The sequence below is a fragment of the Pseudophryne corroboree genome, chromosome 1, assembly GCF_028390025.1.
Source record: "Pseudophryne corroboree isolate aPseCor3 chromosome 1, aPseCor3.hap2, whole genome shotgun sequence".
Classification (NCBI taxonomy): Eukaryota; Metazoa; Chordata; class Amphibia; order Anura; family Myobatrachidae; genus Pseudophryne; species Pseudophryne corroboree.
This window is the reverse complement of record NC_086444.1, coordinates 314,478,374-314,500,597: the sequence shown is the minus strand read 5'-3', so window position 1 is coordinate 314,500,597 and position 22,224 is coordinate 314,478,374. Positions and strand designations below refer to the sequence as shown.

General features: G+C 43.4%; 1 protein-coding gene across 1 annotated transcript in view; it reads right to left on the bottom strand.

Moving 5' to 3' along the window:
* Positions 1–22,224, bottom strand: part of ABCB9 (ATP binding cassette subfamily B member 9) — a 242,092-nt gene that overhangs the window by 142,188 nt on the left and 77,680 nt on the right. The window contains exons 4-6 of the mRNA XM_063964555.1: positions 19,877–20,007; positions 16,202–16,407; positions 906–1,103 (exon numbers count right to left, since the gene is read on the bottom strand). Coding sequence (XP_063820625.1) covers positions 906–1,103; positions 16,202–16,407; positions 19,877–20,007 — 535 coding nt within the window. The remainder of the gene's footprint in view (positions 1–905; positions 1,104–16,201; positions 16,408–19,876; positions 20,008–22,224) is intronic.

Sequence of the window (22,224 nt, the reverse complement as noted above, 5' to 3'; positions counted from 1 at the left end):
GACCACGCCCCTTTTTGTGGCACGACTTTTGTGCGCACTGTCCCTTTATAAAGTATGGGAGGGATAAATACAAGGGTTTATCTCATCAAGGGGAACAAAATCTATATTCACTTACCCAATTTAACCTTGGGCCACCCCTGGTTGAACGCAAAAAATACAAGATTTCTAAACATGAAAAATGACAACTGATCTAAAGAAAAACAGCAGGAGGCATAGTGACCCAGTGTAAGTGATGGTTTCCAAATCATACAAGCGATGCTACGTTGTAGGAACACTGTCACTGCCATTTATAGTATGTGCTTCCAAATGGAGATTTAAAAGTCGGGTTCCCTTCATGCCAGCACTAGCAGTAACACTTTGTGTCACTAATCTAGGAAGGTGAAAGGCTGGTTCCAGAGTTTACAATTTAATTACATAGCAGAAAAAACATAGATACAGTCAGACTGATTTGGCAGATCTTATATGGAAATACAAATTCTCTGCAGAAAAGTATAAGCTGTAAGTGGGCTAGGTAAATGGAGATTGTGGAGGAGATGTAGCAAACCTTCTACAGAGAGAATAAGTTGCCTATGGCAGCCAATCAGATTCTACGGCTATATTTACTAAGGTGTGAGGTTTTTTTTAGAAGTGGAGATGCTGCCATAGCAACCAATCAGATTCTACCTATTATCTTCTAGGCGCAGCTAGATAAATATTAAGTGGAATTTGGCCGTTTGCTATAGGCAACATCTCCACTTCTAAAAAACTCACACCTTAGTAAATACACACTTACCTATCATTTTATAGAATGTGCTTAATATATTGTAATTAGAAGCTTATTGGTTGCTATAGGCAAATTTACCACTCTTTAGCAGGTTTGATACATGTCCTCCGTTACTGCAGCATAATGCAACTGTCATACTTACTCCAGTTGACCACACATAGCAAGTATAGGCAACAGCTTCCTTCTTGTACAGTGAGTAGACTTGCTGCAGCTTATCTCTATACACACTGGCTTCAGTTTCTTCATTGGCAAAACTACGGACAGTTTTCATTGCAGAAATGGTTTCCTCAGCAGTGCTGTTGGCCTTTGCTAAAGCGGTCTGAACGTCTTTGGCAAGTTTCTATGTGATAAGCAATGAAAAAAAACACAAAGGAAAACATCTGGGATATTGCTCAATCTAAAACAGAAGCAATTCCATAAGCACATCTAGAATAATAGCTGCCAAACGTCTGCTCAAAAGGAACGTATCCTAGAGGCATCATCACCAAAATGAATATATGTCCAGATGTATCCTCCACTGGTGACATCACGCTAGAACTTACACACACAAGTACTATCATCATCGGGTCCTTCGCTATCATGTGCCCTGCCAGAGGCGTCACTAGGGTTGGTGTCACCCGGTGTGGTAACTCATGGTGTCACCCCCCCCATGATCCTCCTACTGTATCACACCACACGGAACCCTTAGTAATGTACTAGTACTAGCTTTACTTGTAAATCATAATTCCTGTATATCACTGAATGCAATGGCAATAGTAGTGACATAAACAGCTAGCAAAATTAATATTATGCCTTTAAATTACAATATCATATGCACAGCCTAAATGTAATAACATTTACATTGGTTCGGCAAATTAGACTCAACACCTAAATTATTACACTCAACAGTTTCATGATTTACTGGCCACAAACTGTCTTGCACTGCAATGAGGTTTTTTCATGTGTTACCCAAGATTTTGAATATGGCATAGAGATGAAGACATCAAGAGAAACTCTCATGAACAGTATGACAAACCATATGAAAATGATTATAAACAACAAAGTATATCACACAAAGTATTTATTTGCACACCTCTATAGTTTAATATAGTACCATAAAAAAAAACATAAACAGTAACAAATCACACAAAGTATTTATTTGCATACCTCTATAGTTGAAAATAGTACCATAAAAAACATAAACAGTAAAAAACACAGAAGCATTTTTGCACTTAGCCAACATCTCAACAAAATAATCAAAACTTTCCTTTCCTGGCCTTCAAAGCTGCGAACCTGTGAATCACTTCATCAAAGTCGATGTCTTTCGCCAACTCACTTTCAACTGACAGTATTGCAAGGTCAGAAAGCCTTGATTGTCCCATGGTAGATCGCAAATAGTTCTTTATAAGTTTCAGCTTTGAAAAGCTCCTCTCACATGAAGCCACAGACACACAAATCGTCAGAAATAATTTTAGACTTAGTAAAAGGTTTGGTAGAGATTCTACAAAGTCCCATTCCGCTATGAATTTTAAAACATCTAATATTGGCCAATCTTTGGCTTTTTCCAGATCAATGTTTGCTGCTTTCAGGTGCCTTCTTAGCCTTGGTATTTCTATTAAAAGTGAATCTTCCGATAACTCATCATAGAAAGTGGTTAGTTTTGGAACAGACACCTTTAACTGTTCATCAGTGGCAGATATGAGACTCTTCGCTTGAACAGCTTCAAACATGGCTGATATTTCCTGGATGGCTCTTGATCTGATCTGAAGTTCAGAAAGAAAGCGATCAATGCACTCAAACATTGCCCTCTTATTTTCTTCTTGAAGAGAGAGTCCAGCGTCGCTTGCTTGTTCCCCTGCCAACCGCTTCTTGAACCTGGCTCTTCTCTGTACTGCAATTCCATATTCAGCTGATTTTGAAAGCGCCTCTTCAATTGCGTGCTCCACTAGGTGACTGCGTTCCTCATGCAGAAAAAGTTTAAGCGCCTCTAACTTTGCCACCACCTTGTCGAGGGTTAAGCCCTTAATCTGCAGGTACTGCTGTGTAAGATTAACTTCCTGAAGTACATCACACCAGAAGTACAGGTAGCACAGAAAAGTGAAATCACAGACAGCAGGCAAAAGACCTTGTGCTGCTCCTCTTGTGTCCACGTTTTCATGTACATCACAAAGAGCTTCAATCGCGTCCACAAACTTATCAAGCTTTTCCTTAACTGGCGTAACTGCAGCATGATGAGCACTCCAGCGTGTTGTTGATAACCTTTTCACTGATACTCCAGTATGTTCAATTAACACATCCCATCGATGGGTTGAATTAGCAAAGAAAGAATACATTGCCTCAAGAGTTCCAAAAAATGTCACACATGATGCATTTTCAGCAAAAGAGTGCTGACCGCACAAATTAAGCGAATGGTCCACACATCCACTAAAAATAGCTTTCCTGTTCTTTCTCTTAAGAATGGCTTGTACACCTCCATGGATTCCAGCCATAGTGGCAGCATTATCATAGCCTTGAGAACGACACATCATTATGTCCAGTCCATCATTTTCCATTGTTTTTAAAATGTCAGAACTGAGGTCAGCAGCTGTTTTCCCCTTTAAAGGGAAAAATCCGAGAAATACCTCTTTTACTTCAACTTTCATGTTGTTGATTGTTACATATCTGATCACTTCGGACATCTGGTCAGTATGTGATATGTCAGGTGTGCTGTCAAACATGATCCCAAAATACTTTGCAGACTTTATGTCCATGACAAGCTTCTCCTTCACATGATTTGCCAGGACACTTATAAACTCATTCTGAGTGTTTGGTGCTAGATATGAGACTGAAACTTTAAGTTTACACGTGTTCCGTTTCAATCTCATTAGGTGCTCTTTCAGCACTGGATCGTATTTTGAAAATACCTCAACCATCTCAAGAAAGTTCCCTTTATTCAACGAAGTCTCATCTTCCTTGTGGCCGCGGAATGCCAGATTCTGCTTGGCAAGAAACAACGTGATATCAAGCAATCTGTGCAAGATATCCCTCCACTTTTTCTTTTCCATTTCCATTAAAGAAATACTTTTGGCGTCGATGGTTTTGTGCAGCCTAAGTCCTGCTGCCAATGTTTTCCACTTTTCAAGGCAGCATAGGTGTTCTTCAGAAGTCTCGTGGTTATGTACTTTCGGGTTTAGTTTCCACCACTTCTGAAACCCAGTCACAAATTTGGATGTCATACTTGTAGCACTAATGGCAAACAGTCGGCAGCAAAAACAGTATAATTTGTTGCTGACAACTGAGTAAACCATCCATGAACGCAGAATTTTCTCACCATTTCGCATTATCTTGTAAAACCACTCTTTTGAAATCTGGCGTACACCACCCTTTGCTTTTGTATCTAAATCTTTCCTCGCCACTGCACTGAAAGGTCCATCTTTATTTTGGAAATAATCGCTTCCCCTTTTGATAATTTCAACCCGAAAATGATCTGGAACTGGTATTTCCCAGAAAGAAACATCATGTAAAATGTGCAAATCTTTCTCCGTAACACCACTCATCTCCTTTACAGTATCAAGGCTAGAGTCACTTTCAGCACTTTCTTCTGCTTCACATTCTTCTATTTCCACTCCTTGTTTTTCTGCTGTAAATTCTGCAATTTCCACATCTTCCTCTTCAGCAGAAGTATGAGCAGTATCAATTGGAGACTGACACTGAGGAGCTGTGTCTTTTGATGAACCCTGCCCATTATCCTGTCTTTTGACAAACTGAAGCATGGATCCAGCTAGTGTTTTCAGTGATTTATTTCTTGCCTTTTTTGCTTTCCTTTGCTGGCATCCACTTGGCCTCTTTGATTTATGCACTCCATGCATCATGATAGAATATCCCTGCAAATTATAAAGAGGCATTATTTGCATTTTTTTTAAACAAAACTAAAAACAAAAAAAAGTAAAATGTAAATCTATCGTGAATAGGACAGGAAGAGGAAGGCAGATCTTGGATCATGCGATTCTGCTGCTACCCTGCTAGGTTTATTACAGGTACAGAACACTGCATGGGGAAGTTGCTTTAAATATTTAAATTCACCCTGCCCTCCCCATCTCGCTTGATAATGTGACCACAAAGAAAAAGAATGCAGATGCACTATCTCTAGCATTACAACTAGTGGAGCCTTGCCATACCAGCTGAAACAGCCCCATGTAGCATAATGCTACCACCTCCATGCTGTAGGTACTGTACACTCTGGCATCAGATGCTCTCCTGGCAATCGCCAAAACAAAACACGTTCAACTGAACTAAAAAGTGTAAACTGTGATCCGTCGCTCCATAACACTTGCCATCGATCCACTGTCCAATTTTTGTGCTCTTTATACCATTGTAAGCACTGGGCTGCATTCTTCTTTGTGATTAGAGGTTTATGAACAGCTGCTTGCCCATAATATCCAAGTACATGGGTCTCCCTATGAGGTATTCTTGTCGAAACCTGCACATTAGTGTCCATTTGGAACTCGTGTGCAATGGTATCCATGGGATGACCCCTGTTCTTTCACAGCTCTATATGTAGCACTCTCCGATCCCTGGGTTGCAGTTTCAGAGGTCTTCCAGGGAGCGAGGTCCCTGCAATGACCGTTCTTCTTCCACGCATTAATGACAAAAGACACAGTGGCGTGCTATCTAAAAGATGGCTCTGGAGTAGTTATTAAGTGCAGGGCCGATAATTTTGTGTGTGTGTGTGTGTGTGTGTGTGTGTGTGTGTGTGTGTGTGTGTGTGTATGTATGTATGTATATATACACAGGTTGAGTATCCCATATCCAAATATTCCGAAATACGGAATATTCCGAAATACGGACTTTTTTGAGTGAGAGTGAGATAGTGAAACCTTTGTTTTTTGATGGCTCAATGTACACAAACTTGTTTAATACACAAAGTTATTAAAAATATTGTATTAAATGACCTTCAGGCTGTGTGTATAAGGTGTATGTGAAACATAAATGAATTGTGTGAATGTAGACACACTTTGTTTAATGTACAAAGTTATAAAAAATATTGGCTAAAATGACCTTCAGGCTGTGTGTATAAGGTGTATATGTAACATAAATGCATTCTGTGCTTAGATTTAGGTCCCATCACCATGATATCTCATTATGATATGCAATTATTCCAAAATACGGAAAAATCCGATATCCAAAATACCTCTGGTCCCAAGCATTTTGGATAAGGGATACTCAACCTGTGTATATATATATATATATATATATATAACTTCAAATGGTGCGGCACTCCAGACGAAAAAGATTACTCATAACGGCAGTGTTAGCAGCAACGTTTCAATGCCTTTATTGTGGCATTTTCATCAGGCTTTTAGACAAAGACATACAAAGACTCTTACCTTATATCCCCACCCGTCAGTGATTGATGCCGTTCGGGTAGCGGGACCACGCACCCGTCCCGACGGCTTCTAATGATGACGTCATCACGTCTCACGCTCTACGGCGCAGCCGGTGACCCATCGCACTGTTTCCTTAGCAACTGTAAACACATATACAAATACATACAGGGCTATAGTTGCGTGTGACATAAAAACATCAGCACATAATTCTTATTTTTTTAAAAAAATTTCTTAAGGGGCACATCTTACTGAGAATTAACTAAGAGCCAATGAGCCTAGGTTTACAACAGAGATATATATGCCCCTATTATACCTTAATTCATATGGGTTACATTTTGTAATTAGTGTGAATTTATTAAGGTTCCGATATATATGGCAGGTTATCATTATATTGGAGTGCTGTCTATTTATGATTGATATTGCATTAGTATTACTTGCTCGCTCTCGGTAATATACCGTTAATAATGAAATAGGTCAGTTTTTACTGTCTAGATATATGAGATTGTTTTTATGTCACACGCAACTATAGCCCTGTATGTATTTGTATATGTGTTTACAGTTGCTAAGGAAACAGTGCGATGGGTCACCGGCTGCGCCGTAGAGCGTGAGACGTGATGACGTCATCATTAGAAGCCGTCGGGACGGGTGCGTGGTCCCGCTACCCGAACGGCATCAATCACTGACGGGTGGGGATATAAGGTAAGAGTCTTTGTATGTCTTTGTCTAAAAGCCTGATGAAAATGCCACAATAAAGGCATTGAAACGTTGCTGCTAACACTGCCGTTATGAGTAATCTTTTTCGTCTGGAGTGCCGCACCATTTGAAGTTATCTATTTCCGTTTGTGAGGGCAACCAGCACAGAAACGCAATAGCCACCCTAAGGAGTGCCGGTAATATGTATCTGTATATATATATATATATATATATATATATATATATATATAATAAACAACGCGGACGTTCGTGAAGTCACACGCTGGGTCCGGAGCCGGTGTGAGAGACCAGCAGAGCTGAGAAGCAGACGGACGGCTACACTTGTGGGATGGTCCCGTTATACAACTAAATTTTAACCTCTATGTATGGGGATATATTACCTTTTTATAAAGTGTTACCAATATTACATTGACGAGTGCTCTCCATTTTCTTTGCACCTTTACACACACATATATATATATATATATACATACATGCATGGTAAGGGGGGCATTTGAATAGCTTCGGTGGGAGCCCAATACATTTCGGCGCCCACAAAACATTTGAATAGACCCCAATGTATCCAATAATAGTTTCCCTTTGTATAGATTTGGGATGTGGACACAGCACAGCAAGCGCACCCGGGACGCTGTAGATATCTATGGTTACCCGTATGCACAAGGATTGCGGCCATCATCAGCACTGGGGCCACCAGCGGGGTTTGTCCTCATTCTGCATACCAGTAAACGCCAGATGCAGGTCTACTTAAGATGTTGCACATTTGATTGTGTTCTGCCTTGAAAAAAAGGACGGAAGTCCTGAAATGGCGACATTTAGCCGAATATACACAAACACGTTCTGCAGCGCTGTACAGAGAATATTTGGCCATTCACATCAGTCCCTGCCCCAGTGGAGCTTACACTCTATATTCCCTACCACATATATATGAACACACATTCACACTAGGGTTAATTTTTTGTTGGGAGCCAATTAACCTACCAGTATATTTTTGGATTGTGGTGCAAGCACGGGGAGAATATACAAACTCCGCAAAGTTAAGGCCGAGGTGGGAATTGAACACACGACCTCTGTGCTGTTAGGCAGTAATGCTAACCATTACACCATCCGTGCTGCATATTGTAAAAACGTAAAAACGTTGACGGTCGCCTTAGGAAGATGTCAACGTTTCATTTGCTTTGTTTGCAATAAACCTCATCTAACCCCGCTGTGGGCACAACAACCCCTCCACACATACACACATTACGGAGCAGGTATTCTGCATATCTTAAAAATAAAAAAAAAGCAAAATCCACATAAAATACATTGCAAATGCCAGATCCACATAAAAAAAACCAAATACTTAAAAAGCCAGATCCGCATTAAAAGTAAAAACACTGGAAAAGCCAAATCCACACAAAATATCCACATAAAATACATTGCAGAAGGCAGATCCACATTAACAAAAAAATACTTAAAAAGCCAGATCCACATTAAAAATAAAAAACACTGGTGGTCATTCCGAGTTGTTCGCTCTGTAAATTTTTTCGCATCGCATCGATTTTTCGCTTAGTGCGCATGCGCAATGTCCGCAGTGCGACTGCGCCAAGTAAATTTGCTATGCAGTTAGGAATTTTACTCACGGTTTTTTCTTCGTTCTGGTGATTGTAATGTGATTTACAGGAAGTGGGTGTTTCTGGGCGGAAACAGGCCGTTTTATGGGCGTGTGGGAAAAAACGCTACAGTTTCTGGGAAAAACGCGGGAGTGGCTGGAGAAACGGAGGAGTGTCTGGGCGAACGCTGGGTGTGTTTGTGACGTCAAACCAGGAACGACAAGCACTGAACTGATCGCAGATGCCGAGTAAGTCTGGAGCTACTCAGAAACTGCACAGAGATGTCTTTTCGCAATATTGCGAATCTTTCGTTTGCAATTTTAAGAAGCTAAGATTCACTCCCAGTAGGCGGCGGCTTAGCGTGTGTAAAGCTGCTAAAAGCAGGTTGCGAGCGAACAACTCGGAATGAGGGCCACTGAAAAGCCAATTCCACATAAAATAATAAAATACATTGCAAAAGGTAGATCCACATTAACAAAAAAATACTTAAAAAGTCAGATCCACATAAAAAAACGTAAAAAGTCAGATCCACGTTACAAAAAAAAATGCTGAAAAAGCAAAATCCACATTAAAAAAAGACTTAAAAAGCAAGATCCACATAAAATACATTGCAAAAGCCAGATCCACATGAACAAAAAAAAACAACCGGTAAAAGCCAGCCAGATACACTTAAAAAAAAAAGTTCCAGTACTGTACTCACCATTGCCTGAAGTCTTATTGTTATGCGGGTCCCTCACCGTGTAGCTCACAGACGGGCAGGCTGTGGGAGACCAAGCATCAGGAATGCGAAGCTGCCATGCATCAGGCTATCGGTGGGATAGGGATAACTAGGCACAGTGTTTGGGGCGGCCAGGAGCCATTTTAAATGTGGCGCCTACTTGCGAACCAATAGGAGCTTGTGGTCCGGCAATGCTCCTGATTGGCTGCCGGTTCGCGAGCCCAGAATGGCTGGAGGTCGGCACCTCATTTGAAGTATCGTCAGCGCTATCATCCATAGCTGCCCAGCCCCTGCCTTACCGGTTGTGTCAATATTCCCTTCGTGATCAGGACCAGGAAGTGACAGCACGAGAGGGCAGTACATGACTTCCACCCTTACAGCACCTAAATGTTTTATACATTCTCTGTTCGTTTGTGGTTATTTCGTTTTACCTATACACCATTGGACGCTCGCCATGCTTCGGGCTCGGTGTCTCGCTCCGCTTCGCTCGCCACAGGTTACTATTCAAAATAGTTTGTGACATGGACCCAGGGGGTTGTGGGAAAGGTCCTCTCCACGAAGGGTAACTAGACGCTACCCTGCCTGACCGCATGCCCGGCCCCATCCTCACTACGTTCCCAGTCCCCTCCTCATAGTGTTCATGGCCCTGGTCGCCAGGCACCAATACCTGGTCGCCATGGCATCTTGGCCACAGGATTTGTCGTGCCATGCAATACACACTTACAAAATCTAATGTAAATGACATTTTATCAAATAAACATTTATTTAACTGCATTTAGTACAGTTGTACAGCAGTAACATAGGGCGGGATGTAATAACCTCCCCCGCCGCGTTATTTGGCTTTTCTTGTCCGGCGCTACCCATTGCTCCCCGTCTTCATTCTCCTCTCTGCCATCCGCATTATCACTGCTGTGGCCACTGATTCCTCCGCTCTCCGTAGAGCTTGGTCAGCGCTGCGCTCCCCCTGTCAGCTGCCTACCAGGAAGTTGTGACAAGTGCGCTTGCGCAGCTGAAAGGGGGAGCGCAGCGCTGCCCAAGCTCTACGGAGAGCGGAGGAATCAGTGGCCACAGCGGGGATGATGCGGATGGCAGAGAGGAGAATGGAGACGGGTAGTGTGGGGGAGCAACGGGTAGCGCCAGGCAGCGGTGCGGTGACCAGTAACCGCAAAGATAATACAAAAAGAGTGCTGAGAAAAGCCAAATGCGGTGGGGGAGGTTAGTACATTCTGCCCTCAGACTGTACAGGTGGAGCTTATATACCAACTTACTCAGCAATCTCAGGTCCAGACGAACACACAGGCCTGGCCAGGCCAGCCCTGCCCCTGCTGCTTCTTGAGGGTGCGAGCTGCGCCACAGGATACAGCTACACCCAGTGTCTGTTTGCCCCGCAGAGTCCCCGCCCGCTCCTCCAAGCGCCTCTCACTACAGCCGCTACAGTGCAGAGAGAGAGAGAGACTCGCGAGATGATGATGTCATCATCTCACGAGTCTGTTCTCCGTCCATAGCACCGCAGCGTGTAGCGGCGGCTATGAGAGACACAGTGCCCGCCGGACCCCAGTAGTGACAAAACCCCCGGCGGCGGCGCAAGCGCGCTGTCCGTCGGGTTGTCCGCGGCGCAAGGGGGATGTCTGTTTAATGTTTTAAACATAGCGGGCGTGACTGCGGTCCCGCTATAGGAGGGGGGGGGCGGACGTGAGAGTGCCTTGGTGTCACCCCAGTGAAAGGTGACACCCGGGTGCGGGCCGCACCCCCCGCACCCCCTAAGTGACGCCACTGTGCCCTGCAATGCACAGCAGATGACAAAAAGCACATGCAAAATACTCATATAGGCCTGATACTGAGTGGGAAGCAGCGGCATCCGTGTGTGCATCTTTTGCTGGTCATATGTCTGCGACTTCATGCAAATGCTGCTACAAGCTACTAGCGTCTGAATGTGCCAGGACTAGAGCATCTTTAGACGCTGAAATACTGTTAAGTGCATCTTTAGACACAACCATCGGTCGCTCCACCAAAACTTGCACCAGCTCAATGACAGGTGCAGATTGTCTGACAGAGTGTAAACACCAATGTAAATGATGAAGCAATTGTGTACACAACCACTTCAGCAGCACACCCAAAACACCCTCATAACACAGACATAGGCCACAACATCTCTGTGCGTCTGACAGCCACCACCCTATCATCACCCAGTCACCGCCCAATACACTTCTATGGGGGTCATTCCGAGTTGTTCGCTCGCTAGCTGCTTTTAGCAGCATTGCACACGCTAGGCTGCCGCCCTCTGGGAGTGTATCTTAGTTTAGCAGAATAGCGAACGAAAGAGTAGCAGAATTGCGAATAGAAAATTCTTAGCAGTTTCTGAGTAGCTCGACACTTACTCCTACACTGCGATCAGCTCAGCCCGTTTCGTTCCTGTTTTGAAGTCACAAACACGCCCTGCGTTCGGCCAGCCACTCCCCCGGTTCTCCAGACACTCCCGCGTTTTATCCTGGCACGCCTGCGTTTTTCCGCACACTCCCAGAAAACGGTCAGTTTCCGCCCAGAAACACCCACTTCCTGTCAATCACACTCCGATCACTTCAACGATGAAAATTCTTTGCAGTTTTGTGCTAAAATACGTACTGCGTACCATGCACATGCGCATTTTTGCCTTAATCGCTCCGTTTCGAAAATCGGCAAAACGAGCGAACAACTCGGAATGACCCCCACTGTCCGAAATCTTGGTCCGAAAAATGTCTGAAACACAATAGGAGACGTGCAGTACCACTTAGAGAAATGCACGGTAGAAAACAAAAATTGCTCAACTGTGTGCGACGCTGACTAAATCTGCAACTTAGAATCATGTTCATCTAGTATACAAGAAATAGGTTGCAGTAATAACCATATTTCTTAGCTATTGGGTGAGTTGCATCAAGCCTTGGAGCAAGGTTAGCATTACTGCCTCATAGCACTGAGGTCATGGGTTCGATTCCCACCTTGGCCCTAACTGTGCAGAAATAAATAAATAAATAAGACAAAGTGGAGTAGTTGCCAAAGCAACCAATCAGCTTAAAGTTTATGTTTATGTAGCATTGTCGTTGAAATTACTGATGATGATTGGGCAGCTACTGTACTTCACTTTATCTCTCTCCGAAGCTTGATACATCTCCCCTATTGTGTGACTTGTATTTTTATATTTTAAATAAGCAAAACTACAGGAAATATGTAATAAAGTGATTCAAGTAGAAGATATGGTGTAATCCAAAGCAACCAGGCATTAGCTCATGTCTAAATAATTACTGTTAGTCCTTTGCACCATTTGTTTTTGGTCTAATTTTTAATTCTTATAACAAGTTCCAGACACAGGAAGAAATCAGTGAAATTATGTCAGAAAAGAATAAAATAAACTGCACTCTTAAATAAGTTTTGTATCAACTTGTAACTTAGGTGGGTACCAGGCCAGCATGTTCTCTGAGTACTGTCACCTTTACTCATAGATAAAACGCTTACCATCACTGCACTCTATATACAGTATGTTGGTTACTGTCCATTATATAAATGCCAATCTGGATTATGCTGGCCTCTGCCTCCTTTTGCTGAACAACCTGTTGCTGAGCAATACAGGATTTCTGGGCAAAACAAATGTTGTATTGTCCAAAGATTACAGCAAACAAAAGCGATATATTTAAAAATATAGATCTAGATTCTGGTTATATAAATGCAAGTGAAGTTTTTGTGAATGATTTAATTCCCATATTTAAAGATATATGTGAATTGTTTGATCTGAACTTGTATCAATATTTTGTTCTGTGTTCAATATTTTGTACTGTGCATTTCAAATACAATATGTACTGTATTTGCTATACATAGTAACGTTATCATTTCAACTACATACCAAAAAGTGAACTATGGATCTTACGGATTATGGGCCTGATTCTGATTTGTAATGAGTACATTGCCGCAGTATCTGTGCAACTATCTACAATAATATGCAAATGCAGCAGGAGGCGTCTACAGGAGATAGATGCTTTCTGCATGTGTCTGCGAGGGATTCAGTATGATAACCCGGCTGTCGGGATCCCAGCGGTGAGGAGACCAATGCCGGAATCCTGACAGCCAGAATATCGGTGTCCGCACATTACGTTTCGGGCCCGGTGGCGATTGACAGGGTTATATTCCCCCTTGGGTTATGGCGTGGGCCACCACCCAAGTGGGTATTCCGGGCAGCGGTTGGGATTCCGTCCGCCGATATTTTACCAGGTGTCGGGATTCCGGTGTTGGTATCCTGACCGCAGGGATCCCGGCAGACGGCAACCTGATTGCCTCCCTCTGCAAGACCAGAGTGCCGCCTCTGAGGACAACGGCCCTGGGCCCGGCATGCCTACAAAACGGGAATGACGCTTCCTCATTTTGAAGAACAGTGCCAGTTGCTGCCCCCCAAAAGCCGTAACATGTCAAACATGCTGCAGCTAAAGGGATGGGGGGGCTGAGTGTAATATTGCAAGACCCGTTCTGTGCATGCAGACCACAAACCATCGGATTTGTACATAAAATCCAAATCAGGTCCTATGCAGCGCCGTCTTTTCATATGGGCTCAATGGGCTCTTGCCCAAAGGCCCCAGGAGTATAAGGGCCCGAGGATGACAACTGAGTGTCCCCTCTTTCCAGGGGTACCAGATTTTTGAAAATCGGCCCTGGGGAACCGGAGATATCTGATTTGAAAGCCTGTTAATTGCACTTCCCAGCCAGATATCTTGGGTTTTGTCTGGCTTAGAGTTTTTCTGAGGTTATGCTCCCAAAGCTGGGACACTTCCCTTTCAGTGGACACTGGCAGCTTGTCTCTACTATGCCCAGAACCAGAAATATCAGCCTTCAAGCAGCTGGTCCCTGCTCCAGCTCCACATGCCTGGTATGCAGTTTTAGATTTTCATTGGTGGACTGCTCTGGTTCCTGAACTATGATCCCCAAGTCTCCAGAACCTCCGCTCTAGTTTTTTTATCCCATTCAAAGCTAAGAAATATATTTTCAGGAACGTGAGATATCTGCAGTCAAAAAAGCTTCCCTCCCACCGGAAAATGATAAATATTAAGCCCACTCCACTATCCACCCATTCCCTACGTATTAAACACCCCCTACCACCCGGGAAGTCATGTACCGGGGCCCCTTCATTCAGCCCAATGCCCCCTTCTAAAGTTTAGCCCCATCTGTGCAGTAAAGGAGTAATTAGCAGAAATTACTGCTCCAGGTCCTACATGCTGAGCGGAAGATAGAACACCCCCTTCCCCCTTCCCCCTACCGTCTGCGGGACATCAAAGCTGCCGCTGACAGCATCCCCCATCCCTACCACTGGAGGATGGGTAGGGGGCCCAGTGCATTGCTGTGCCCAGGGGCCTACACTGCTGTTAAGATGGCTCTGGTCCTATGTAAGAATTTTTGAATAAAATAAAGCTGGCGACACATGGGAGATCATTCAGATCTGATCGCTGGGCTGCTAATTTTGCTGTCCTGCGTTCAGATAGTCGTCGCCTCCAGGGGGAGTATAAATTTGCCGTGCAAATGTGTGTTTGTATGTGTACGCCGAGCTGCTAAAATTCACTTTGTGCAGTCTTTGCGCAACCCGGGACTTACTCCTCCAGTGCGATCACATAAGTCTGATCGGGTCTGGAGCTGACATCAGACACCCTCCCTGAAAATGCTTGGGAACGCCTGTGTTTTTTCTGGACACTCCCAGAAAACGGTCAGTTACCACCCACAAACGGCTTCCTCCTGTCAATCACCTTGCGAACGCCCACGCAAATTGAATTATCGCACCATCCCGTCGCTGACCGGCGATGCCCGTTGTTGTCCGATGCGCGTGCGCGTTGTGGTGCATACTTAGTTAGTACCTGATCACCCGCTGTGCGAAAACGCACGGCAGTGATCAGATCTGAATGACCCCCAGGAATTCTGTAACACAACTCCAGCACAGTTGCAGAATACATGTGAAATAAGATGTTACCTCTTTTGCTGTAGTACAAAATGCTTAATGATATTGCTGATCCAGAGAAGATTTCTGGGGCAATTCTGAAGAAATTGCATGAGATTAAAAATGTGTCATTAAAAGTCATCCAAATAGCCATAATACAGCCTAATGTAGTTACAAATTCAGATGCTTAAACAGAAGCAGACAGCTAACTCTTCCCATTGCTTTCCAGTTGGTATCCTTAAAAATATAGGCATGGCTGGGCAGTAAGTTTATTTACTATATATTTGAATGTCTGCAAATTAATCTGATGTTGGGGCACTCACTAATTCATTACAGAAGCAAGAGAAGCAAGATCTAGGCTTGCTTGTTAGGAAACAGTAACCCTAGGTGTGGCTCTTGTGTCTCGTATTACATGACGCAATGCTCAAGCTATATTTAGGTGCTGACTCATAACAGGAAGAAGGTGGAGGCTGGCAGGTAGCTATTAAAGTAGGCTTACCATACTATCCCTTTAAACCGGAGCACTCATGAATTACACAGGTTCTGTGGCTGATTAAAACCAGGTGAAATGTAGGCTTGAAGTCAGCCAGCCGCAGAACCTGTGTAACCCATGGGAGTTTATATAAAGCCAATATTAAAGTAAACACCACTGACCTATATACAATAGATATAGCAGTCTCATATTCCCTCTATTTGCTGATCTGCCATAACATCATTTACCTAATAATTTAATAAGGTGAAGAAAATGTTCAAATACATTTTTTTTTTAGACTGTATATTAGGAAAGGTAAGGAGCAAAATGGGATGATACCTGGCTGCAGATTCCCCCCATCCCCATATAATGAGCGTAAGTGATTCTAGAACACATCCTTACTCCCACCTCAATAGGCAGGCGCTGGAAATGTAAATGTCACTATGAGCTCATCTGATATTCTGGACTATACTAAAGCATTCATTAAGAGTTTATGTATTAGTAGCTTTCAACAACAGAGAGTTTGTTTAAAGTACACACTGTTAACCACACATCTGGAACTCATAACTATCCCAAATAACAGGCATTCAATCATTTAGACAGAGACAGTGGAAAAGATAATCTGCCAAAATAAGCAGGGAAGCGAGTCTACGCACCTTGTAATATTTGCCATATACCCTGGAAACCAACATGATGATGGGGAATCCCAAGAAGGTCAGCAAGGACAGCTGCCAGGACAGGGTGAACATGAAGACAATCACTCCCGTAGCTTTAAGAACGCTGCGCAGGAAGACGTTAACATTTTCAGAAACCACGTCACTCACGATGGTCGTGTCGGACGTTAAACGAGAGATTATGTCACCTGGAAGTAATAATCATATATGTCTTATTAAAGACTAGCAGTTTTTACACCGCATGTGTAGCAGTGATCTGAGTCCAAACCAGACAAGTTTCCACTTAAAGCTGCAATAAGACTACAGGTAGTAGAAGAAAAAAATTGGAGGCATCTGTTTAAATGAGGGGCATGAGGGATATTGAAAGCATGAGTTAATTAAGCAACTAACATCCTAGCATAGTCAGGGCAATGCCAGATTGATCGCGCTGTCTATAATTATGGTTATCATGGCTGCAAGAGGGGTACTTGGGGTGCGTTTGGTTGTAGCTGCAGTGCCAAGGCAGAATTTTTTTTTTACATTGAAGAGTTTTGTTGGTCGTATAATGTACGGAGCATTTTCCTAGCATGGATTTGATGTAGTCATTCGGATGTTGCAGCATTTCTTTCCTCACAGGGAGAGTGACTCTTGGTATTGATAAGTGACAATAAGGTGTCAGTAAAGTCACTTTCTTTAGAAGGAATGGTGCTGTATAGTTCCTTCACAATTCTAGACATTAGGCAACTCAAGGGCTTGGTGTACACATGCCGTACTGTCTGCACACTGTGCCCCACAAAACCATTACCCATCCGACTTTATACTGGTGTTTCATCTTTTACGCACTACCTGTAGCGTGATGCTTAAACAGTGGCTGTAGTACACGCTGAAGGCTACTATTAAAAATGGGTTGCAGTTAAAATGCCAGCTGTCGGGATCCCGGCGTTCAGTATACCAATGCCAAAATCCCGGTAGCAAGCAATATCAATAGCCGGAATCCCAGCCCACCAGGGCTATTCCCACTCGTGGGTGTCCACAACACCCGTAGAGTGGGAATATATCCTGTGGGGAGCACAGCAAGCCACCAATCCCGCAGCATGGCGAGCGAAGCGAGCCCGCAAGGGGTCTCCTAGCGATCGCACTGCTGCCGGTATTCTAGCAGATGGGATGCCGCTGTCGAGATATTGACAGCCAGCAAATGGTATGTATTTCATTAATATCTACCATTAAACTATCTGTCACTGTCAACAGTTATACTGTAAATGGTGAATGAGTTGAAAGTAAGCAATCTGTGTTACACAGCTGATTTCATAACATCACATACTATAGTACTCTGCTACCACCTAGTGGATGATTGCTATAGTTACAATGTAAAGAAAATAATAGCTGTCCCATAGACCAGTAATGGACACTTGCATGAATGTTTCTCTTCACCTGCGACTGAATGGGTGCAGCTTGGCTGTAATGGGGTGTTCCCATTTAGGCAATGTTCAGAGAGGCTGTATGAATGGAAATGAGGGCTATGTAGAGCGGTGTGGAGGTGAATGCCTGTTTGAAGACATGGATTGTTCAGCTAGTATGGGGATGAAGCAAGAGCACACAATGATGATGATGAAGATGACAGGTATCAAACCGAGCTTCCAGCCGCAGAGATGTGTACAACATTGCACTCAGTGAATATCTGCATTTAGTTCTGTAAATGAAATGCGTGCGCATTAACGGCCAACTTTATTTTCAGCCCCATTATATATAAAATACATCATTTCTGTCCTGGTTTTTGTAGGGGTCTGCACATTATGGGCACGTTGCAACATCTAAGTTGCATTTGTTGCTGGTTTTGTGCCTGTGACTATATGCAAATGCAGCTACAAGGACTTTTCTGGTGTACAGCGATGTGTCTGAATGTGCACGGACGCTGACGTACTGCATCAATCACATCAAAACTTGCACCAGCCCCATGTGCGCGATTATGCGACAAGCCCACAAAACTCCCAAAAAAGTCCCTTAAGACTGGCCATCTTCGTGTCTAAATAGCCACCTTCCAGCAACGCCGTGCACATTTCCAATACATTTCTGATAGTGTATTTCAATCACAACTGTGCATCTGCACGTATACTGTACACAGAGCCATAACTAGACATTTTGGTGCCCTGTGCTAGAAAGAGAATTGGTGTATCCCTCCCCCTCATATACAAACTAGGGACAGTGCGCACCGAAGTAGGGCGTCAAAAATATAGGGAAGTAGCTTCATGGGGAAGGGGCTTGACCACAGAATAGTATCAATTCACATTACGCAGCACAGTAGTCCCTATTAGTCACATTACACCACACAGCAGTACCCCTTTATTTCCCTTTACGCCACACAGCAGTACCTTTATGTTAGAGCCGCTTATAAATGTTACACCAAAGTAGAGACGCTTATATGTACAGCCCATCATACACATTATACCACCTAAAGCCCCATTAGCTCAATACTCCTACCATTTAACAAAAAATGCTTGACATCATCCAAAAAACAGATGAAACATAAAACTATAAAAGTAATCAGCCAGGTTTTTGTTTTTTATCAAAAACAGACAACAGAACATATAGTCCTAAGATGGATGGCCCAGTATGGCCCTCATTCAGTTGCAGTTTTGGTAAGAAAACAAAACTGCAACTACTATCACTTGCATGCTGGAAGTTGCCCAGCACAGGGCAAGGCAAGCCAGCATGCTAATGGCAGCCAGCGATGCGATCGCAATTCAATACTGATCACATCGCTGAATAAGGGAAGCCCCCTGCCTCTGCAGCTTCGCTGCGAATGCAGTCAGGCCGCCGCCATTTTCCTGTTCGCAGCGACCACGTGTGACACCACGCCTCGGCAACGCATGGGCACTAGGATAAAAGCAGCATCACATGTAATAATAATGTATGCACGAGAGGAAAAGGAGGAGGCCCTAGTACTCAGAGCCCATTCTGGGCTGTCAGGGGGAAAGACAGGTGGCCATACTCGTCGCTGATAGCAGCGGATGACGGGGCACAGGGAGGGCCTGGGATTCCCTCACTCCTGGCCACTGTTGAAGAAGTCCCTGCAGAGTCAGACACTCCTGAGGCCGGTGGAAGTCCCTGCAGGAGACTGTGAGAGGAGGAGGGGGGAGCACACAGGGAGGAGACAACTGTAGCGCCGCTGCAGCTGTAATATAACACAGTACAGCAGGCAGCACTGCAACTCTCGGCAGCGTGTACATAGGCAGGTGATCGCGGGTGGATGCGAATGGTGCGTCCACAGGACAATTGTGCTGTGCGCTGAGCACTATCAGCAACACTTTAGTTACGGCCCTACGTACACACCGTGGGACACATGGGTTGTGCTACATTTTAGTAGCAAACAATCAATGAACTCTGTGAATTTTGGCACTGCATGCGACCCTGGAATCAGGCCCTATATTTGTACAGTTATTGGATCATAAATGAATGGTGGCCATATTTTGTGGGAACATTGTTCATGGGTTTGAAAAGTTTGTCTCCAAATAACAACGTTTTTTGGTTTTTTTTTTAAAGTGGACAATAAAATGCATTCACCAGTTTTTAGTAAAAAGGCACTGACCAGGGACACTTGCTGGGAAGTAATATATGTGACTTTTCTCGGATGATGTCGGTAATGTTATTCTCCCATTGTTGGCAGAAAGAGATACTAACCTGTATGATTCTCATCAAAGAAGCCAATCTCCTGTGCTATTAGGGAGCGGAAGAGTAGGTTGCGTATTCGGATATTCAGTCTTGCGAATGTGAAGGTAAAAATTCCACCCCGTAGCCCAGCAGAAAATGAACTGAAAAATGATTACACTTTTTTGTTATCATTTAACATTGCTATCATTTAATTATATTGATGTCTCATTGAAACAGAGATTTTGCTAGAATATTACAGTATACAAATGACATGTTGCACACTACAAAGTACAACAGATTCAATCAATGTAATATATAAAAAAAATACATTAAGACTAAACCATTACTTAATATGCTAATAAAAGAAACCTGAAACAATAAGTGAAGTGAATTCAGCATTAAAATGTATTGTTTAGTAAAAGCACAGCGAAATCTTTGTCTAGTGATAATCAGCCTGTTGGTCTCCAGGCTATGGTGTACCAGTCTCAGCATGTTCTACCAGCTGCTACCTGGAATGTTCAACAGCCGCAGAGCCACTGTTACCAAAGTGTCTTACAGAACATACAGGAACCAGAATTCCCGTATGGCTACACCTATAGCATGACAGGTCTCTATAAACTGACAAGTGTAGCTAATAAGGACACAGGAAGTCCACCAAGGATATATTTTACTACATAAAGGGCCCTACACACTTGCAGAGGCGGCGGGGAGGGGTGAAGGAGTTTCTTCACTCCCTGATGTCACCCGGCCCCACAGCCCTGCATGCTAATATGGATGAGATTGTCCTTATTAGCTTGCATGTTTAAACGACCTGGCACCAACGATGAACGAGCGCAGCACCGCACATCGTTCATCGTTGGCGCATACACACTGAAAGATATGAACGATATCTCGTTCATTAATGAACGAGATCGTTCATATCTTTCAGTAATCAGCCAGTGTGTAGGGCCCATAAGACATAGTAAACCAGAGAAAAGAATATCCAGTGCGCTGCCAATAGCAGCTGGTAAAGGGGTGTCAAACCCTAAATACTACAAATGCAAGAAACAGAAATATACCAGCGCTGTTACTTATCCTATCTCCGCAATTTTATAAAAAAAAAAAAGTAAAATAAAGAATTAAGGGTTCAGATTAAGAAAAAGTTATAAACAGACGGATAGGTTAAAAGTTTACCAACATGTTTCTTATGCTTCTGAGGAAACTGGGTGCTGCTCTGCCCGGAGAAACGCGTCAAGCTTGATCACCGCTGTCTCCAGTCGCCACCAATTGTATATATATATGGACATATATATGGACATATCGCTTATTTGGGACTGATTTCATCATACACCACTTCAGTTTATGGATACCCACTGGATTTAAGTGCGGAAAACCCTGTTGCACGTCAATACAGCACATCTGCCAAGGGACTGCTAGAGATTATCCTGATTTGGGTAATATCCTATTTGAACTAACTGATTGAGAGTTTAATGGGAAAATACGATAGTCCTATCTTAATGTCTTATCACCAATGGTAGTGACATAAATAGTGAGACAGTGATATTGGAGCATTTATATCATATTTTAATAGATTTTGGTAAACTTTTAACCTATCCGTCGGTTTATAACTTTTTCTTAATCTTAACCCATAATTCTTTATTTTAAAAAATATTTGATAAAATTGTGGAGATAGGTTAAGTAACAGCGCTGGTATATTTCTGTTTCTTTCATAAGACATACGGTAGGTCTAGCAAACAATTTATTTTTTCAGTAGGAGTAAGTTAGCTATCCTATAGAATAAAGAAGTGCTGACATTGGAACTCATTAGTTATGCAGATATAATTCACAGGAGTTTGCTTGATGAAGAGAAAACAAACCCTCCCTATACAAAGGCTATTGCTGGACTAAGAAAATATGGGATTTTGGTACCCACTGGTAAATATTTTTCTCTGATTCCACAGGGGACACTGGAAGCTTACGCTGGGTATGGAGGCTTGGTTGCTGGGAGCTAGGCACATATTAATTTAGAAAAGTGTGTGTAGCTCCTCCTCCTCTAGTACCCATCATCCCCCAGTTAGAAAATGTAGGCCGAGAGGAGATGGAACAGAGAAAGAATGAACCAGGAGAACACACACACAGAATAGACAAACAGGTCAAACTGCAAAAACTATCTACAAGCAGTGGCTGATTTACCGCTAGGCAACAAAGGCAGCTGCCTAGGGCCCGGCAGGGTCCAGGGGCCCAGCCAGGGCCAGACTGCCTAGTGGTAAATCTCCAGTCCTACTGCTCACCACAGGTAGTGCCGTCCACCAGAGTCAAACAGCCAGCCCGGCATTCAGGGGATCCTCCCCAGCCGGTATCAACCCCCCTACCCCCTGCTTTACCTAAAAATAGGCGCT